Below are 19,304 nucleotides of genomic sequence, written 5' to 3'. Positions count from 1 at the left end.
GGAGATGGATGGTTTTATCGCCTTCATATAAATTCCTCCCACAAATCTAGGAAATGATGGGGCCTCTCATAGCATGTGCCCTGCACTGCCGCTCTGTTGATGTCCGCACACTCAATATACTGTACGCATTATATGTACCATAGCATCGTGTACTTGTACTTTTGTGGCCTAACTGCTAAGCAATGTAGGAGCAAGTAGTCCTCTAATCACTGCTATGGCGGTCACTTGTGAGTCAGGATGTCTAACGGGTTCTCCTTTGAGAAACACTTATCGCTTACCCACGGGATAGGTGATCAGTGTTAACCCTGAGGGTCCAACCCCAACGATCACAAGAACAGGAGGTCTAGAAGTCCAACTGTGACGGGAGTGGTAGTGCATTCACTGCCAGGAACCACACCATAGGGTGGGCAACACATATCTGAGCTATTGCAAGCTTGTCCACTAATCCTCGGCCTATTTAGTTCAGACTCCTGGTTATTTTCTATTCGTTTTAGTTTCTTCTTCCACTATACAATACATTTTACCCAGTTAAAGGGGTTGTCCGGCTTTGAAACACTTTTGGGCAGCCCCCCTCCCAGCCGAATCTGTGGAAGAGGCATACGCCCGCTTCCTGCTGCTCACTTATTGGACACCTCTCCAGTGCAGCCAGTCATTGCCTCGGATTTTCAGAGAGATGATACCAGTAAACATAATTTAATTACATAAAGGTGATTGCTTATTTTTATATATCTTCAGTTTTGAATGGGAGTAAGCCCCAAAATGTTACCACAGAAACTCCAGCCACCAGTATGACCGAGACACCCGAGCAAGTACCAACTCCTACCGCTACGTAAGTGGCCTTTATAAGGTTTTGAGCTGATTTATGCATAAAGGCCTTTTATAGTTACAGTAGATACAGGTACAGGTTTTGTGTTTTTTTTTTTTTTTTTTTTTTTTGTGTGTGTGCACCTCGTTGTCTAGTTAAAGGGAACCTGTCACCTGGATTTTGTGAATAGAGCTGAGGATATGGGCTGCTAGATCGCCGCTAGCACATCTGCAATATCCAGTCCCCATAGCTCTGTGTGCTTTTATTGTCTCAAACTATTTGATAGATATGTAAATTAACCTGAGACGAGTCCTGTCCCTGAGATGAGTCCAGCGTGAAGGAGCCCAGCACCGCCCCGCATCCTCCGAATCTCCTCCTTGCTCCCCGACGTCACAAAGCTAGAGCGCCGTAATCTCGCAATGCGAGAGCTAGCGCATGCGCAGTTCGTTCCCTGAGGCTGATGCCAGCACAGGGAAGGAACACTGCCGACACTGTGCATGCGCTAGCTCTCTCATCGTAAGATTACGGCGCTCTAGCTTTGTGACGTCGGGGAGCAAGGAGGAGATTCGGAGGATGCGGGGCGGTGCTGGGCTCCTTCACAGTGGACTCCTCTCAGGGACAGGACTCGTCTCGGGTTAATTTACATATCTATAAAATTTGTTTTTTGAGACTATAAAAGCACACGGAGCTATGGGGACTGGGTATTGTGGATGCTAGTGGCGATCTAGCAGCCTATATCCTCAGCTCTATTCAAAAAATCCAGGTGACAGGTTCCCTTTAAGAGCCAAGCCTTAACTAGTTTTCACATAATTAACCCTTCTGCTACCCAGCAGCCTTTTGATGTGCACAACTAAAACCTGCATTATAAAGTAAAAAATAGAGAGGCAGATATATATTTTATCAATACAGAAAACAAAGATGACCAGCATCTTCAAACAGTGACAGAGTGCAGGTGCACACTACAACGGCTGACTTTCAGAAGCAAAGATGATATATAGCAGTACACTGCTCTGTGCGTAAAGACGCATACAAACACTGGAAACATTGGTTAATCTGACGGAGAGGCACGTCTCATAGTGTAGGTTCCCATCTGCAGAAGCCACTTTGCCGTTAGTTAATGGGCCTGACCCAATTTGATAAAACATGCAAATTTTCAAGTATCGAAGTATAGCAGTAATGCATTTCAGTTTCTCCCATGTCTCCAGTGTTTGCATGTGTCTTTGTGTAAGGAGCAGTGTGCTGCTACATGTAGTGTTTGCATATATTTTTTCAAAGTAGACACCTAGAGCATTGTGTAAGTGCCTCCAAGCACAATATTTGGAATCAAACTGTAACTTTTAAAAATAATATTTTCCCATTTAATAGACAAAAAGGCTATCCCCTCCCTGTGGTCACTGGAAGGCAGTGCAGATAGCCAGATGACCGTAAAAGGGTGTACTACACAGCCGGACGTAGCATGTGATTGTCGGGAGGGAAGCCTTCCTCACTAGCGGAGGAGACGGCTGCTATTCCATGCAGTAATCTCTTCTGCAGCATGGGGAGGAACGATCGTTATACCATCGCTCGGCCTCTTGCTGTATCGTGGTTTGCCAGTGGCAGATGCTTATTAGACACCAATCATTTTTTAACATGTCAAAAGATTTGGATTGGGCAATCGGCAGCAGTATTACACTGCCAGATGATCGCTAAGGGGCGTTCATGCAAACGCTCGTTAGCCATTATCTGCCAAAAAATCGTGCAGTGTAATACAGGCTTTACTGTTTTCGTTTATCCCCTGTGGCCACTTGACGGCAGGACAGGGGGATCTTTCTTCTTGATGTTATTTCCTACTCTTGTCTTCACCCTTCACTTAACAATGAAGATCCTGGGAAGCGGTTGTGAAAGGGTTAATGGCAGATGATTATTAAATGTATAATTCTCCCTTGTAGTTAGATGTTAATTGGTGGTTCTAAAAGGAACCGATTTCCCTAAAATATTTTTGATTTTTCACTCAAGGTTGGAGGAAGAGAGTGTGGCCCCTTCGACTGTGTCTGTGCCTGAACTAGAGACACCCAAAGAAAGTCCCATTGTTCAACTGGTTCAGGAGGAAGAGGAGGAACAGCCAAGCCCATCAACAGTGACTCTCTTAGGCAGTGATGAACAGGAAGAAGAAGAAAAGGTCTCCTGGTTTGAGTTTGAGACCCAGGTTTACTGTGGGGAACTGGACACCATCTGCTGTATGTCCAGCTTCTCAGAGTACATCTATAAGTGGTGTTCAGCTGTTGTGGCCATTCACAGGCAACGGAGTAAAACAGCAGAGTACAAACGAAAGGAGGAAAATGACTCTCAGTCCACTCAGCAGCCCTTAGCCACGCCGACTACCACGGAGCCCTCAGCCGAACCATCTGAGAGCAGAGTCGCAGAGCAGGCCACAACTGATTTCATTCTGATAAATACTGGAGACAATCTACAAGAAAGTTCTGCAATTAATACCATAGAATCCATCCATTTGGAGCCCAGTCACACCCAGACCATTTCTCAGTCTGTGGCAGCACACGAAAGCATGTCCTCAAATGTGCCTCCTTCAGAGGTCAACAAAATGGTGACAACTCCTACCCCTAGCTTAATTTCTTCAGATTCTGTACAGAATCAAACGGCAGAGCTAAAAACGAGCGACTCTCTTATTTACGCCGAGAAGCCAACTGTAAGCATTGAGGACAGTACCTTAGAAGGTGTGGTGGAGAGCACCAAGGAGGAACAGGTTGACTATGCCAAACTTATTAAAGCTACAGAGACTCTGCAGATTCAAGAGCCTAGCCCGTCTACTGTGGTGAGTGAAGTGGAAACTAAAGAAACCGTGAAGCCTGTAATGACTCAGGTTGTCGATGGCCTGACTGCGGTGGAGAAAAGGGAAGAAGAGCACATTACTGAAGATGCTTCCATTAGTAGTAGCCTGCACAGAAGTACTACTGATTTCTATGCTGAACTGCAAAATGCTACTGACCTGGGTTATACCAATGGAAATCAAGTACATGGTTCCAACCAAAAGGAGTCTGTCTTTATGCGTCTCAATAACCGTATTAAAGCCCTTGAGGTTAATATGTCATTAAGTGGTCGCTATCTGGAAGAGCTTAGTCAGAGGTAAGAAAAATCTATTTGCTATTGCTTATGTATATGATGATGCCTAAACCCTCTTCCTTTAGCCATAAATGAGAGCTCCTGGTAAGACCAATTCTTGCATTAGTGGTCTCAGCATATTCCCTGGTCACCTGCTCATACGAATCAGCCTACAGAGCTGACATGTCCTCTTCAGATAGTGAGGATACGGTTTCTTTCGACAATCAATGGAATTTGGCAGACTCCAGTCCCATAGCACTGGAGGGCAGACTTTTATTGGAGGAAATTGAATAATTTCATTTTTTTTTTTTTTTTTAAGGTATCGAAAACAAATGGAAGAAATGCAGAGAGCGTTTAACAAGACTATATTAAAACTTCAGAATACTTCTCAAATGGCAGAGGAGCAGGTAATGTATGGCATCTGGATATTCCATAGTAAAGTTAAGTAGGGAATATGTTGGGCTGGCCACTTATCTAAAATGCATTTAACTGTTAGATCTAGCAAATATTTAACACCCTCCAGACCTCCGTTATACATGTACAGAGGAAGTTTGGCAGTTAAACATGGAGCCCACTGAGCAGGGTCCATAGCTGATGGGTTTCTGCTGGTTTAAACAGCATACACCCAGGGCTAATGTCTGTGATCAGCGACGACGCCGATCACAAACCTTTAACCTCTCAGATGCCATGGTTAGTTGTGACCATGGCATCTAAGAGGCTTTACCTGGGAGCGCTGCAAAGCTTCTCTGCTCTAAGATCGAAGAAGATGTTTTGCTGCGGTAGCGTCGAGCCGAGGTTACTATAGAGGGCTTCATAGGAACAGAAGACTCTCATAGGATGCAGTGGTAATTCATTGCAGTTTGTGGGAGTAGCGATGAGACGATTGCAAGTCTAAGTCCAAAACATAAAAAAAAAAAAAGAACAATTCAAATTACCTCCCCCCCCCCCCTTACTAAAATTAAAACAAAAATAAATGTATTTATCCTGTACAAATGCTGTAATGGAAAAAAAAATGCCAATTTGCCATTTTATGTTTTAACTCCCAAAAAAATGAATAAAACATGATAAAAATTTCATACACACTGCAAAATGGTATCAATAAAAACTACTGATGGCCAGCAAAAAAAACGAGCCCTCACACATTATTTAATGTATTAAAACACAATAATACACATTGTGTAAAAAAAAAAGAAAAAATAGAAAGCTATATAATTGTGGTATTGCTGCAATCGTACTGACCCGGAGAAGGAAGATAAAGATTGATTTTACTGCATAGAGAACGCCATTAAAACAAAACCCATAAAACCGTGGTCGAATTGTGTTAATTGTCGTCGTTTTATTTTAATTTTTTTCCAATTTCACCCGATTTGAAATGTTTCCCAGCTTTCACTACATCGTATGCAAGATTAAATGGTGTCTTTAGAAAGTACAACTTGTCCCGCAAAAACAAGCTCTTATATATCTGTGAACAGAAAAGTAAGAAAGTTATGTCTTCTGGAAGGCAGGGAGTGAAAAGCGGAAAATCGCAAGGGCCTGAAAGTCAATACGTGGAGTTTAGAAAACCCCTTTTACCCTATCTATCCTCAAGACAGGTCATCAATATCTGATTGGAGTCCAGCACTCCACACACACAGTGATCAGTAGTTTCGAGCAGATGCAGCGCTGGAAACTATACAGTGTACGGAGAGGAGTGCTCTGTACAGCGGGTAGTTTCCAGCCTTCTGCTTCTAGCTGATTAGTGGGATGCAGGGTGTCAGTCCAACATAAGGCACTCCATAGGTGTACCATGACATACAGTTGTGTTCAAAATAATAGCAGTCAGAAATCACTAATCTGATCAATCACTGTTTTATAGTAGAAATTATATTTTTACATGGCAAATAATTTATTAGCAGGTGTAGTAGAGTAAGGCCTCATGCACATGACCAGTGACCGCTGATCCGCAAAACACGGATGGCATCCGTGTGCGTTCCGCAATTTGCGTTCCGGAAACGTCGCGGACAGCCATTAATATAATTGCCTATTCTTGTCCACAAAACGGACAAGAATAGGACAGGTTATATTGTTTTTGCGCGCCCATGGAACGGAGAAACTGATGCGGACAGCACACTGAAGTGAATGGGTCCGCATCTGCGGCTCGGATGTGGACCAAAACAGTCGTGTGCATGAGACCTTATAGAAATCCAACAGACCCAACAGTCATGACATGCATGCTGCTGATTCTGTGTAATTCGATCACTTATTGAAAGGGGCATGTTCAAAATATTAGTGTGGAGTTCAATGAGTGAGGTCATTCATTCTTTGAAAAACAAGTGGCAATTATTGCCCTTATATAAGGAAGGAAGGAAGGCAGCAAAGGTGGTACATGCTGGTTACAGTGCACTTCTCTCAGAATTTCTGAGGAAAATGGGTTGTTTCAGACATTGTTCAGAAGAACAGCGTACCTTGATTAAAAAGTTGATTGGAGAGGGGGAAACATATAAAGAAGTGCAGAAAATGATAGGCTGCTCAGCTAAAATGATCGCAAATGCTTTAAAATGGCAACCAAAACCTAAAAGACGTGGAAGAAGGGGAAAAACTACCATTCAAATGGATAGAAGAATAGCCAAAATGGCAAGGACTCAGCCAACAATCAGCTCCAGGAAGATCAAAGGTCTAAAGTTACCCGTGAGTACTGTTACAATTAGAAGACGCCTATGTGAAGCCAAGCTATCTGCAAGAAGCCCCCGAAAAGTCCCACTGATGAGAAAAAGACATGTGCTGAAGAGGTTACAATTTGCCAAAGAGCACATTGACGGCCTAAAGAGACATTTTGTGGACTGATGAAAGTAAGATTGTTCTTTCTGGGTCTAGTGGCCGGAGACAGTTTGTCAGATGACCCCCAAACACTGAATTCAAGCCACAGTACACTTAGAAGACAGTGAAGCATGGTGGCGCAAGCATCATGATATGGGGATGTTTCTCAGACTACGGTGTTGGGCCTATTTATCGCATACCAGGGATCATGGATCAGTTTGAATACATCAGAATACTCGAAGAGGTCATGCTGTCTTATGCTGAAGAGGAACGACCCCAAACACACCAGTAAACGTGCAACATCTTGGTTCCAGACCAACAAGATTGACGTTATGGAGTGGCCAGCCCAATCCCCGGATCTAAATCTAATAGAAAACTTGTGGGTGACACAAAAAAATGCAGTTTCTGAGGCAAAACCAAGAAATAGAGAAGAACTGTGGAATGTAGCCCAATCATCCTGGGCTGGAATACCTGTTCACAGGGGCCAGAAGTTGGTTGACTCCATGCAACACGGATGTACAGCAGTTCTCAGAAACAGCGGTTATACAACTAAATATTAGTGAAGTGATTCAAAGGAAAGCAAAATCTTCAAACATTTTTCAGGTTATATAGTGAATGTTTGAGTTTGTAAAGAAAAATGCTATTTTTTTGAACAGTCTAATATTCACTTTTCTTCTAAAATTTATTAGAGGAACAACACAAATTTGATATATTTTTCTTCATGTTTTGATTTGGAATAGAATGTGTAGTGTTCCCAATGCATTTGTGTGTATGGAAATAAAAGCTATTAGAAGGATTTTGAGCTTTATTCACTTTTTTAAACACACTGCTATTATTTTGAACACCACTTTATGGCACTCCATAGGTTGTACCATGACATACGTCGTGCATAGCGTCCCATTTTAAAAAGAAAAACTATTATAAATATATATATTCCTTACAGTATATACTTTTTTGCACAGACCCTTTGAGTAAGAAAGCACCGTCTGCAGCGGTTTCCTGTACAGTCATCTGCAGGTCAGAATATTCGTGCTGAACCTAGGAAAGGGACATTTTAAGGAGAGCTTATGTAAAAGGCAATGCACAAGAAGTACAGTTCACTGGATGCTTCTGTTTATTGTAACATTTTGTTTGTCTTCATATTGGTTTTGGTTGTTTCCAGTTTTTCTTTATAGCAAGACTGATGTTTTTTCTTTTGAAACAGGATCAACGTCAAACTGAATCCATTCAGCTGCTTCAATCTCAGCTTCTGAATATGACCCAACTAGTCTCCAACCTGTCTGCAACAGTCACCAAACTAAAGCGGGAGGTAAGGGTGAAGTCTGTGTCCTATGTATTGTGTGGATGTCCCCCCAGACTATTCTTGGAGGTAAGGTGACAAGTGAAGAAACGTTTCTTCTTGTGCCCCCCATCCTAACTAAAAGCTTGTCCCAACAGGTGTTCACCATGCACGTAAAGAGATTTTTCCAGATTTTTGAAAGTTTTTTTTTTTGGAGTTTGCATAGTTACCGGCTTTCCTCTTTTCCAGCTATTTTGGTCCGTTGCACTGCCTCACTCCAGACCCCACATGTACACTTCTGCCATGATCGTGGGTCACTTGCGCCGCTGCGACCAATGACTGGCCACAGAGGTTTCATGTCCTCCAAACATCACATGACCCAGTGACTTCCTATTTGTGACATATGTCATTGCTGCGGGCAGTCATTAGCTGCAGCGGCGCACATGATCCCCACCCTTGCTGGAAGGGAACGGTGGACCAAAAGAGCCAAAACTGAGTGGGGTGAGGAGCAGGAGAGTATTCTTGCCTCCATAGAGATAAGATACCTCCCAGGTATGAAAGGAAGCTGCTGAGGTCTTGGCCATGGCTTCTGAGCCGTCTGCTGAAACCCTGTATCACAGTCTAAAAGCTGCTATACCCACTGGTGCCTTCAATTCTACAAAAAGAGAAAGAGAAGCCGTCATCGGCGCAGGCGCACTGAGGGAGTGCTGAGGAGGCGAGCCTCCTTATCTCAGAGCGCCTGCGCCGAATCAACACAGGCGCGCGATTTTTTAAAAGCGGACAGGGCTGGCCGGAGGAGGAGTTCGCGGCTGGCCCTGTCAATCAACAGGAGGAGGGGGTGGTTTTCTGCGGCTGCTACCAGCAAGTAGACTCCCTACTTGCTGGTAGAAAGGTAATTAGCATATCATAAAAGTAAGTTTTTTGCAAAATCTACTGAACGAAAATTATTAATAACATAAGGTATATCAATATCGCAGGATAGGGATTATAAGTACACAAAAAAAAAAATCTGTTTAGTGGGGTGACAGAAGCCCTTTAATGTTTTCTGCCTCCACAATGGAATCGCTCCACTAGTATTTGCTTTATAAGACAGTCTGTCTAAAAGCAGAAAATACGGTAAGCCTGTTTGCCCCTTACATGTCTTGAAAAGCAATCCAGAAAAGTCATGTTGTTTACTCACTTACGGTAGTACGGCACCACCTGGTGGTCACAGTCTGCGTTCACATCCTTTTATTGAGCCGATTGCTGCTGGGTCACCCATGTTCAGTCACTGCCAGGTCTCTGCACAGTGTTGCTATGTTCACTACAGAGCGGACAATAGATCTAGAGATGAGTGGAATGAGGCATTCCTTTATCCATTCTGTCATAATAGAAGTCTATGGGCTGCAAAACAGATCCATCCCGTTTCCGTTATGCAGGGGAGACCTCTACTGCATAACGGGATGGATCCGTTTTGCAGCTCATAGACTTCTGTTATGACGGAATGAATAATTGAATGTCGTTCCGTTATACATTCTGTCATAGAATTGCGTTATGGTCCGTGGTAACGGAATCCATAACGCAATTCACCTTTTATCACCAGACTAAGTGTGAACGAATTTCATAAGCGGAAATTCGCTCATCTCTAAATAGATCGGTCTATTTCCTGTAGAATGTAATCTTATTGGCTTTGAACACCAGGTGGCGTTATACTATGTAAGTAAATGTCATCTCTTTTATGAAGTTAAAATTTTTTTTTTTTTTAATGGCATTCACTTTTGTGTGCGTTAGAATGTGATTTAGCTAAATCAGCATCGCATTGAGACTTTAAAAAAAGTTACTATTTTGTGTTCATTTAAAAAAAAAATAATTGAATTTTTTTTGTGCTTTAGTGAGTTTCTTTTTTTTTGTGTTGGTGCTGCTATACTAGACAGGAGTAGCTATGGGAGTGCCGAGGTAGAAATGATATCTGGGACGGAGAGGACCAGTGTCCTTCAGTGCTGTCTTTTCGAAGTCTCTACATGCGGGTTCCTCTGTGCACATTGTACAGGTTTTAGTGGCCAGTGAACCGCACAGGGTGTGCATAATGCTTCTGTTTCTGCATTGCATTTTTTATGGTTTATATTCTTTTTCAAGCTCCATTCTTATATTCCAGGTATCTGATCAGCAAAATTACGTGGTCATCTCTCTGATCTTATGCATCGGTTTGGCATTATTTATTTGCCTTCGCTGTAGAAACTCGTCTCCGTTCAATGATGACGACTTGTCAAAAATCCCTAAGAGCAATAATTACCCAAGTCCCAAAAGGTGAGTCTATAAATTTATCTCAAAGAATGTACTGAAATGTAAAGCCGGAAGTGATTTTTACAAATATATATGTAATACTAGAAAAAGTCCCCGGCGCTGCCGGAGTATGAAGTGTTGTTCTGTCTGTGTGTTTACTGATCTGTTCCAAAGGTACCCAGGAGGCTGGTCCATGCCTTGGGGAATCACTAGTAGCCCTATATACTCCACCAGTTATACACTGTTTATTATATTAACCGTCCCCCATAACAGTCACCTCCACAACATCCCGTCCCTTTAACTGTGACCTCCAGTGTGCCGCCCTCCTTAAAGAAGAACTCCCACAAAAAGTTATTCTCTGACCTGTTAAAGGTACATTATGTAGTATGTAGTGAAGGTAATCTTCTTACCGGCGTCTGTATTTGTAAGTTATCCCCTCCCTCCCGATCCTCAGCTGTCATGTGACCAACAATCAGACTTTCCAAATAACAGCTTCTTATGTGTGGACAGGAAGTCTGTTTCTCTATGTATTCCTAGGGGAGCTTAATGAATAGATAAGTAAGGCTGAGTTCACACGGGCGTTGCGGGAAAATGTGCGGGTGCGTTGCGGGAACACGCACGATTTTTCCACGCGAGTGCAAAACATTGTAATGCGTTTTGCACTCGCGTGAGAAAAATCGTGCGTGTTTGGTACCCAAACCCGAACTTCTTCACAGAAGTTCGGTCTTGGGATCGGGGTTGTGTAGATTGTATTATTTTCCCTTATAACATGGTTATTATAAGGGAAAATAATAGCATTCTGAATACAGAATGCATAGTAAAATAGCACTGGAGGGGTTAAAAAAAAAAAATTAAAAAAATTATTTAACTCCCCTTAGTCCACTTGTTCGCGCAGCCCGGCATCTCCTTCTGTCTCCTTTGCTGAACAAGACCTGTGGTGACGTCACCCTGGTTATCGCAGGATCCATCGCATGGGTAAAAGATCATGTGATGACCGGAGTGATGTCACCACAGGTCCTGTTCAGCAAAGGAGACAGAAGGAGATGCCGGGCTGCGCGATCAAGTGGACTAAGGCGAGTTAAATAATATATATATTTTTTTTTTTTTTTTTTTTTTAACCCCCCCCCCTCCAGTGCTATTTTACTATGCATTCTGTATTCAAAATGCTATTTTCCCTTTATAACCATGTTATAAGGGAAAATGATAATGATCGGGTCTCCATCCCGATAGTCTCCTAGCAACCGTGAGTGAAAATCGCACCGAATCCGCACTTGCGGATGCTTGCGATTTTCACGCAACCCCATTCACTTCTATGGGGCCTGCGTTGCGGGAAAAACGCAGAATATAGAGCATGCTGCGATTTTCACGCAACGCACAAGTGATGCGTGAAAATCACTGCTCATGTGAACAACCCCATAGAAATGAATGGGTTGGTATTAAGTGCGGGTGCAATGCGTTCACCTCCCACTTTGCACCCGCGCGGAATACTCGCCCGTGTGAACGCAGCCTAACTGACCTCTTTTCCTGTGTCAGTTGGAGATAAGAGAACTGGTCACATGATGCAGCTGAGGATCAGAAGGGAGGGAATAACTCAAATATAGTCCCTAATGAGAAGATAACTTTCATTACAGATTACATCATGCACCTTTCTAACAGGTCACAGAATAAAAATAAATTGTGGAAGCACTACTTTAACAATTCCCTCCCCAGCATTCCGCCCCCTTAACAATGACCTCCACAGCACCATACCCCCGTTATAGTGACCTTCACAGCACCCCTTCCCCTTAAAGGCTCTTTTACACGAGCGGATGCAGTGCGTGAAATCTTCTGCATGAAAGACAGCCAATCTGCACTCAGGACAGCAGAGACACGGACCAGTAACATGATTGATAATGCTATGTGCCTCTCTGGGATTTTTTTTTATTTTTTTTACTACAAAATCACAGTGAGGTAAAGTTGTCACTGTGATTTTGTAGTAAAAAGGTCCCAGAGAGGCACGGAGCATTATCAATCATGTTAGTGCTTCGGGGCTTGGCTGTATTTCGCGCAGCGGATTCCACGCACTGCATCCGCTCGTGTGAAAGACCCCTTACAGTGATCTATACAGTGCCCTGCCCCCTTAAAGGCGTTTTTAAGTGTACTCACTATTAACAGCTGATTAAGGTTCCCGCCCCATATGTTTTTAGGTATTTTCGCCACTTCTACAGGGCTCAGACAGTCCCCCACGCATTGTTTTACATCTGTGTTTAACTTTTCCTAACTTCCTGCCACACTGCCCTGTGGATCCCAGCGCAGCGCGGCATCACGTGGTTACAGCTGACTATCATCTCTGCCGTAACTCTGCCCCCTCATTAATATTCCGCATCCTTCATTCATTAGAAAGTGCCCTGCCCGGTGACGTCAGTGGATCGGAGGGGCGTGGCTTAGTGCGATGTCTTCCAGCCTAGTTACCGCCCCTCCCTGCGATCTGCATAATTACTGAGGCTGATGATGACGTCACCGTGCCGGAGGGGCGTGGCTTAGCGCAATGTCTTCCAGCCTAGTTACCGCCGCGATCTGAATAATTACTGAGGCTGTTGGTGATGTCACCGGGCTCCCTGCGAAGTGGTGAAGTGGCTTCACTCTGCAGCAAGGGACTCGGTACATCACCGACTATGAGAAAATAGGCACTACCGGCTGAGAACGGGGCATCAGACGTGTGTGGCAAAGGTAGGATAGGCATGTGTGTAATATTTGTGTCACTGTTGTACACTTAGAACAATGTCCCCACCGGACAACCCCTTTAACAGTGACCTCCTTAGTGCCCTGCCCCCTTAACTGTGACCTATAACGGTGAAGAAAAATGGCTGAGTGGTTATGGAAACCTGGTGTAAAACTGTGTGTATGTCAAGAGGACAGACACAGATTTTTATAATCTAGATGTTCTTAGTGTAAGACCCATTCCTGGGTGCCCTCTATTCAGCGGAGGCGTTGAATGGTTAATGGATCTTTCTTGCACAGATACATGGGATTCTTCTGTCTGCATCTGGGCATGCGCCAAACAGGTCCATTTACTGTTCAGCCACTGCACAGAATAGAAGGTACCGAGGACCTGCAGGCCGGGGAGGAGGATGACAGGGGAGGAGGATGACAGGGGAGGAGGATGACAGGGGAGGAGGATGACAGGGGAGGAGGATGACAGGGGAGGAGGATGACGGGGGAGGAGGTTTTCTCACCGAACCCTCCATTAGAACAACTGGGGGGCAGTATACAGTCTTGTTTGCTTGTGTGGGGCATTTTGACAAATTACATTGGAACTTGGCCAGCCCCTTTATCCCGGATATCCTGGGTATCCTTGTGTAGTACAGTATAACACAGCCATACATGAAGTGCAGTGGGTAGTACCGTGCTGTTCTGTGATTTGTATATAGCCAATTAAATGTACTTTTTACTTTTTGTTTAGATGTTTTTCATCCTATGATGATATGAATCTCAAGCGAAGGACCACATTTCCTCTTATCCGCTCCCAATCATTTCACCTATCGAGTAAAGAAGGTAATGCATTCCTTGGACTACAAGAATGCTTCTATATACTTATGTAATGCTTTTAAACCTTTCCCAACCCCCTCCCTCCCTCCTATGTTGATATACAAACCAAATTATTAGGCCTGGCATGAAGGTTGTCCCACCAGAAGAACTTTTCGCCTGTCCCCTGACAGTCCTGCATGCACACTGCTGCTCCATTCATCTCTGTGGCACTAAGCGATGTACGCGGCCGTCTCCAGCAGCAGCATAGAGACGAATGGAGTGACCATCGTACTCTTCACTCGTCACCAAGCACTCGGAGCCGAAAGCTGATTTAGTCAGATTAGAAATAAAGGACCCCACGTTCACGTTGCAGCACGCTCTAAACTGTGCACTTTCTTGGTCATCAGGAAATTACTTGGGAAGAATTTAGAGTTTGTGAATTTTAAATTGGTTATTGTTGAACCAGTAGATGAATCCGTGCGCCTTTTGAATGGGGTAAATCCATCCTTCCATCTGTGGCATGACAAACTACCGCTCTGCAGCTGAAAACCAAGGATCCCTTCTGTGGCAAATACGTGGCAGATTACTTTTAGGGTCCATTCACACGTCCGCATCCGTTCCGCAGTTTTGCGGAACAGGTGCCGACCCATTCATTTTCAATGGGGCCGGAATGTGCTGACCACATCTGCATTTGCGGATCGACATTTCCGCTCCGCAAAAAATAGAACATGTCCTATTCTTGTCCGCAATTGCGGACAAGAAAAGGCATTTTCTATGAGAGTGACGGCGGTGTGGTCCGCAAAAGGCAGAATGCACATTGCCGCTGTGCGTGTTTTGCGGATCCGCAAAACACATACAGACGTGTGAATGGACCCTAACTTGTATGTTAAGCCATGTGGACATGAAGAGGCTGTCTGTGTGAACAAGGCTGGGTAGCAGAAAGTGTACTGCATTGCAAAGGTTGAAGTCCGACACAGATATGACACACACAAAGCATGCCACGGACTTGGGGCCAGTTCACATTTCCGCCTCAAATCGGCCCCCCAAAAAAACTCTTCAAATCAGCCTCCCATTAATTTCAGCAAATGGCATTTATCATGTAGAGAAAGTACAAGCCACTTACTAATGTATTGTGATTGTCCCATATTGCCTCCTTTGCTGGCTGGATTCCTTTTTCCATCACATTATACACTGTTCATATCCAGGGGTCACAACCACCCTGCAGTCCAGCACCGGTGGCCATGCTTGCACACTAAATGACCGGCGACAAAAAGCACCGGTCTCTGGTCCCGGTCACCTGAGAGGCCGGTGCGTTTTCTTAGTGTTCAAGTTCGGCCAGCGCTTCTGGATTGCAGGGTGGTCATGACCCCTGGATATGAGCAGTGTATAATGTGATGGAAAAATGAATCCAGCCAGCAACGGAAGCAATATGGACAATCACAATACATTAGTAAGTGGCTTGTATTCACTTTCTCTACATGATAAATGCCATTTGCTGAAGTGAGACAACCTCTTAAAGGGCGAACACACCAACATTAACCAGTATAAGGCCTCATGCACCCAAATGTATTTAATTTCCGTGTCTGTTCCGTTTTTTTTTTTTTTTTTGCGGATAGGATGAGGAGCCATTCATTTCAATGGGTCTGCAGAAAAATGCGGACAGCACACCGTGTGCTACCCGCATCCGTATGTCCGTTCCGTAGCCCCGCAAAAATTATAGAGCATGTCCTATTCTTGTCCGTTTTGTCGACAAGCATAGGCATTGTTACACTAGATCCACAAAAAGAATTGATGTCAGACGTCCTCCAAATATTTTACGAATCGTAAAATACAGAACGTCGTCTGCATGTAGCCTAAGGCTGAATTCTTTGTGTGTCGCTAAAAAGCAGGCATGTTGCTAGAACAGGCCATGTAACATGGATATCTTTTGTGAGATGGCCTCAAACCCCTGAACTAAAGGGTAAAAGTGGTAGCTAATCAGTCGTACAAAATGTGGATAAGGTGGCTGTGATCAGCTTCCCCTTACCTGTCCTGCCTCTCGGAATCATCTCTGCCCTTAAGTTGAGCGGACGGGGAGCAGTTTTCTAAGCCTGGTAGAGGAACTTGGTTCTTCTTGTCTAGCGGATGCAGTTGCACCTTCTAGATGAGTTTTGAATAGTCATTGTACAGATGATCCGATTTCAATAGTCTGACCGGGTGAATATATTGCTTAATAAATTATGAAAATCTGTAAAATCAGAATGCAACATGTAGGATATCATCTGCAAGGTTCAGAGCCTGCGCCCAGCGGTACATCACCCCTGGAGATCTAGATCTCAGTTACTTACCGGTAATAGGTCGACAGTAAATGCTTCCATTGTCGTTCTTTTTGTGCCTCCCTGTTTAGCCTTGAGGAACCTGCTGTGTTCTCCTTACATTAGTGAAGAAAGCTGAATGCAGTGCAGGGGTGAGGAAGGTCCGCTGTTCAGAGGCAGTCTGCATCCATCACCAGGAACCAGTAGTGTTTTTCGTTTAGGCCTTTTAATCTATAAAGCCTGCACCAGTAAATGGGTATTTAGTGTCACTCCTACTATAATATACAGGCGAGGGCATTGGCTCATCTCCTTTTTGATTTTATTGCTGTAAAGGACCAATAAAGACTGCAGGAGAAATGTGAGAAAACACAGAGAGGAGAGATAAGTGTCTGATGGGGGGGGGGGGGGCCCATCCTGCAGTTTCTCTCCGTATGAATGGGGCGGCGCACATTCTGCTGCTCTATTCAAATGGCATGGGACTGCTGGAGCTAGTGGAGAATCGGGTCTTCCAAAGAGGAGAGTGAACCATAGGGAGGACCGCTGTATAGATAGATGCGCTCTTGTAGAGCTTCTCACCTGGAAATGTGGTGCTCGGGGTGCAACAGCCTGCTGTGCCAATCCAAGGTGCAGCCGGACGCTCCTTCCGGATTGCTTGTAGCACCAGATCAACGACTGAAGAAGAATCGGAGAACAGGCATGCGACAGCGGCACAGCCAAGGTAACACGGTGACTCCTCATCATCTTACCTTGGCTGTGCTGCTGTTTCTTCCCTGTTCTCCCCTTCAATAGATTTTTTTTTGTGGAGTGTGATTTGGGGTGGTTGTCGCCTCTTTTGTGCATGGGTTTTAGTTTTGGGCCAACTCCTAAATATCTTAGCAAAGGGTTAAAATATGCTGGTGTGTCCTACGATACAAAAGGTTTCAGATAGGCGGAACAGAAATTTTGGGACCTGGCTACTGAGGCTAGGCACAAATCTTCTTATTTGTGTTTCTTTCATCCAGCGTTCAAGGAACCCGAAGTGCTTGTATTGTGAGGATTTCCCACATAGAAACCATGCAATGCCAGGCAATCGTCAGTGCACAACCTGTTATGTATTGTCTCATGGCTGGATATCAAAACACTTGTTCACATGATGTCACTGCGCATGTCTAATTTCCTACAAAAAACACCCTGGTTAACTCCTTAAGGACACAGCCATATTTCACCTTAAGGACCAGGCCACTTTTTTGCAAATCTCGACAATCACAATACATTAGTAAGTGGCTTGTATTAACTTTCTCTACATGATAAATGCCATTTGCTGAAGTGACAACCGCTTAACCCCTTATGGACTTGACCATTTTTTGCAAATCTGACCAGTGTCACTTTATGTAGTGATAACTTTAAAACACTTTGACTTATCCAGGCCATTCTGAGATTATTTTTTTTCGTCACATATTGTACTTCATGACACTGCTAAAATGGAGTCAAAAAAATTCATTTTTATTTATAAAAAAAATACCAAATTTACTAAAAATTTTAAAGTTTCCAAGTTTCAATTTCTCTACTTCTATAATACATGGTAACTATTTTTGTAGGTATTATTACTTTACATTCCCCATATGTCTACTTCATGTTTGGATCATTTTGGGAATGACCTTTTATTTTTTCGGGACGTTACATGGCTTAGAAGTTTAGAAGCAAATCTTGACATTTTTCTGAAATTTTCAAAAACCCACTTTTTAAGGACCAGTTCAGGTCTGAAGTCACTTTGTGAGGCTTACATAATGGAAACTACCCAAAAATGACCCCATTCTAGAAACTACACCCCTCAAGGTATTCAAAACTGATTTTACAAGCTTTATTAACCCTTTAGGCGTTCCATAAGATTTAATAGAAAATGGAGATAAAATTTCAGAATTTACATTTTTGGGCAAATTTTTCCATTTTAATCCATTTTTTTCCAGTAACAAAGCAAGGGGTAACAGCCAAACAAAACTCAACATTTATTACTCTGATTCTGCAGTTTACAGAAACACCCCATATGTGGTCGTAAACTGCTGTACGGGCACACAGCAGGGCACAGAATGAAAGGAACGCCATTTGGTTTTTGGAAGGGAGATTTTGCTGGATTGGTTTTTAGACACCATGTCCCATTTGAAGCCCCCTGATGCACCCCTAGAGTAGAAACTCCAAAAAAGTTACCCCATTTTCTCGCCCATATTCCTTGGGGGACACAGGAAACCATGGGTATAGCTCTGCTCCCTAGGAGGCGTGACACTAAGTGAAAGCTGTAAGCCCCTCCTCTATCAGCTATACCCTTCAGCCTGGAGAGAGAGACTGCCAGTTTTTGCTTAGTGTCCAAGGAGGCAAGACACTCCCTGCTTAGGCAGGGTTGTTTTTCCTATAATTTTTTATTTTTTGCGTTATTTGTTGTTTTTAATTCGGTTTTTTTCTACTTACAGGGACAACAGAGGCGCACTAGACCCCTCTGTTTCTCCCGGGGTTGAGTTGCGCCAGTGCCGGTAATTCTGCACTGCCGCCTCCCCCACAGAAGACAAGGTGGACCAGGGCAGCCTCGCTCCCCTGCGTCCCGCCAGCTCAAGGGTCGCCCGCACGCCAAGTCCCTCCCCCGGCTTCCTGCCACTGCGGTGCCAGTAGCTGAAGGGGCGACCCTGCTGGATGGATTGAGGGCGAAGACAGCGTATGGTGAGAGTGGCTGCTCCAGCCTCCCCTTCCCTCCCTCCCACCGCTGCTACATCAAGCGTTTTTTTGTCCATCATCCTTTATCAGACCCAGGCAGGCCTCAAAAGTCTTTCCAATCCATTCTGATTTCTCCTCCGTGGTGTCTAAGGCTTGGGCTCGCCCGGACGCCCGTTTTGTCAACCCCAAGAAGCTGGACATTTGCTATCCTTTTCCAGCCGATGTCGTGGCCACCTGGTCGTCCCCACCCAAGGTGGACCCCCCTGTGGCCCGTCTGTCAAAAAACACGGCCATCCCTGTTCCCGACGGGTTTTTGCCTCTGCTTGGGCAGGTAAAGCAATCTCTGCTTGGGGTGCGCAGCTGGAACAGGAGTTGGACTCGGACGTCCCCATCCAGGACCTACGTTCCTTAGCCCAGCTTATTATTCGGGCCGGGAATTTTGTTTGTGAGGCCTCCCTTGATGCGGGAGCCATTATAGCACACTCCTCCGCCCTGGCAGTTTCCGTCAGGAGGGAACTCTGGCTGAAGGTTTGGAAAGCGGACGCTGCCTCCAAACGTTCCTTGGCGGGGCTACCATTTGCGG

The 19,304-nt window shown here is 44.4% G+C and overlaps 1 protein-coding gene across 3 annotated transcripts in view; it reads left to right on the top strand.

The window, feature by feature from the left end:
- The window catches only part of SUCO (SUN domain containing ossification factor), a 104,191-nt gene that overhangs the window by 69,135 nt on the left and 15,752 nt on the right, over nucleotides 1–19,304 (top strand). For all 3 annotated transcript variants that reach the window (XM_040406744.1, XM_040406743.1, XM_040406742.1), the window contains 6 exons: nucleotides 736–829; nucleotides 2,801–3,925; nucleotides 4,221–4,308; nucleotides 7,902–8,006; nucleotides 10,111–10,262; nucleotides 13,681–13,772. In XM_040406744.1, coding sequence (XP_040262678.1) covers nucleotides 736–829; nucleotides 2,801–3,925; nucleotides 4,221–4,308; nucleotides 7,902–8,006; nucleotides 10,111–10,262; nucleotides 13,681–13,772 — 1,656 coding nt within the window. The remainder of the gene's footprint in view (nucleotides 1–735; nucleotides 830–2,800; nucleotides 3,926–4,220; nucleotides 4,309–7,901; nucleotides 8,007–10,110; nucleotides 10,263–13,680; nucleotides 13,773–19,304) is intronic.

This window comes from Bufo bufo, chromosome 9, assembly GCF_905171765.1.
Source record: "Bufo bufo chromosome 9, aBufBuf1.1, whole genome shotgun sequence".
In the NCBI taxonomy this organism is placed as follows: Eukaryota; Metazoa; Chordata; class Amphibia; order Anura; family Bufonidae; genus Bufo; species Bufo bufo.
Note: the sequence above shows the minus strand (reverse complement) of the source record. Positions and strands in the feature narration are given on the sequence as shown.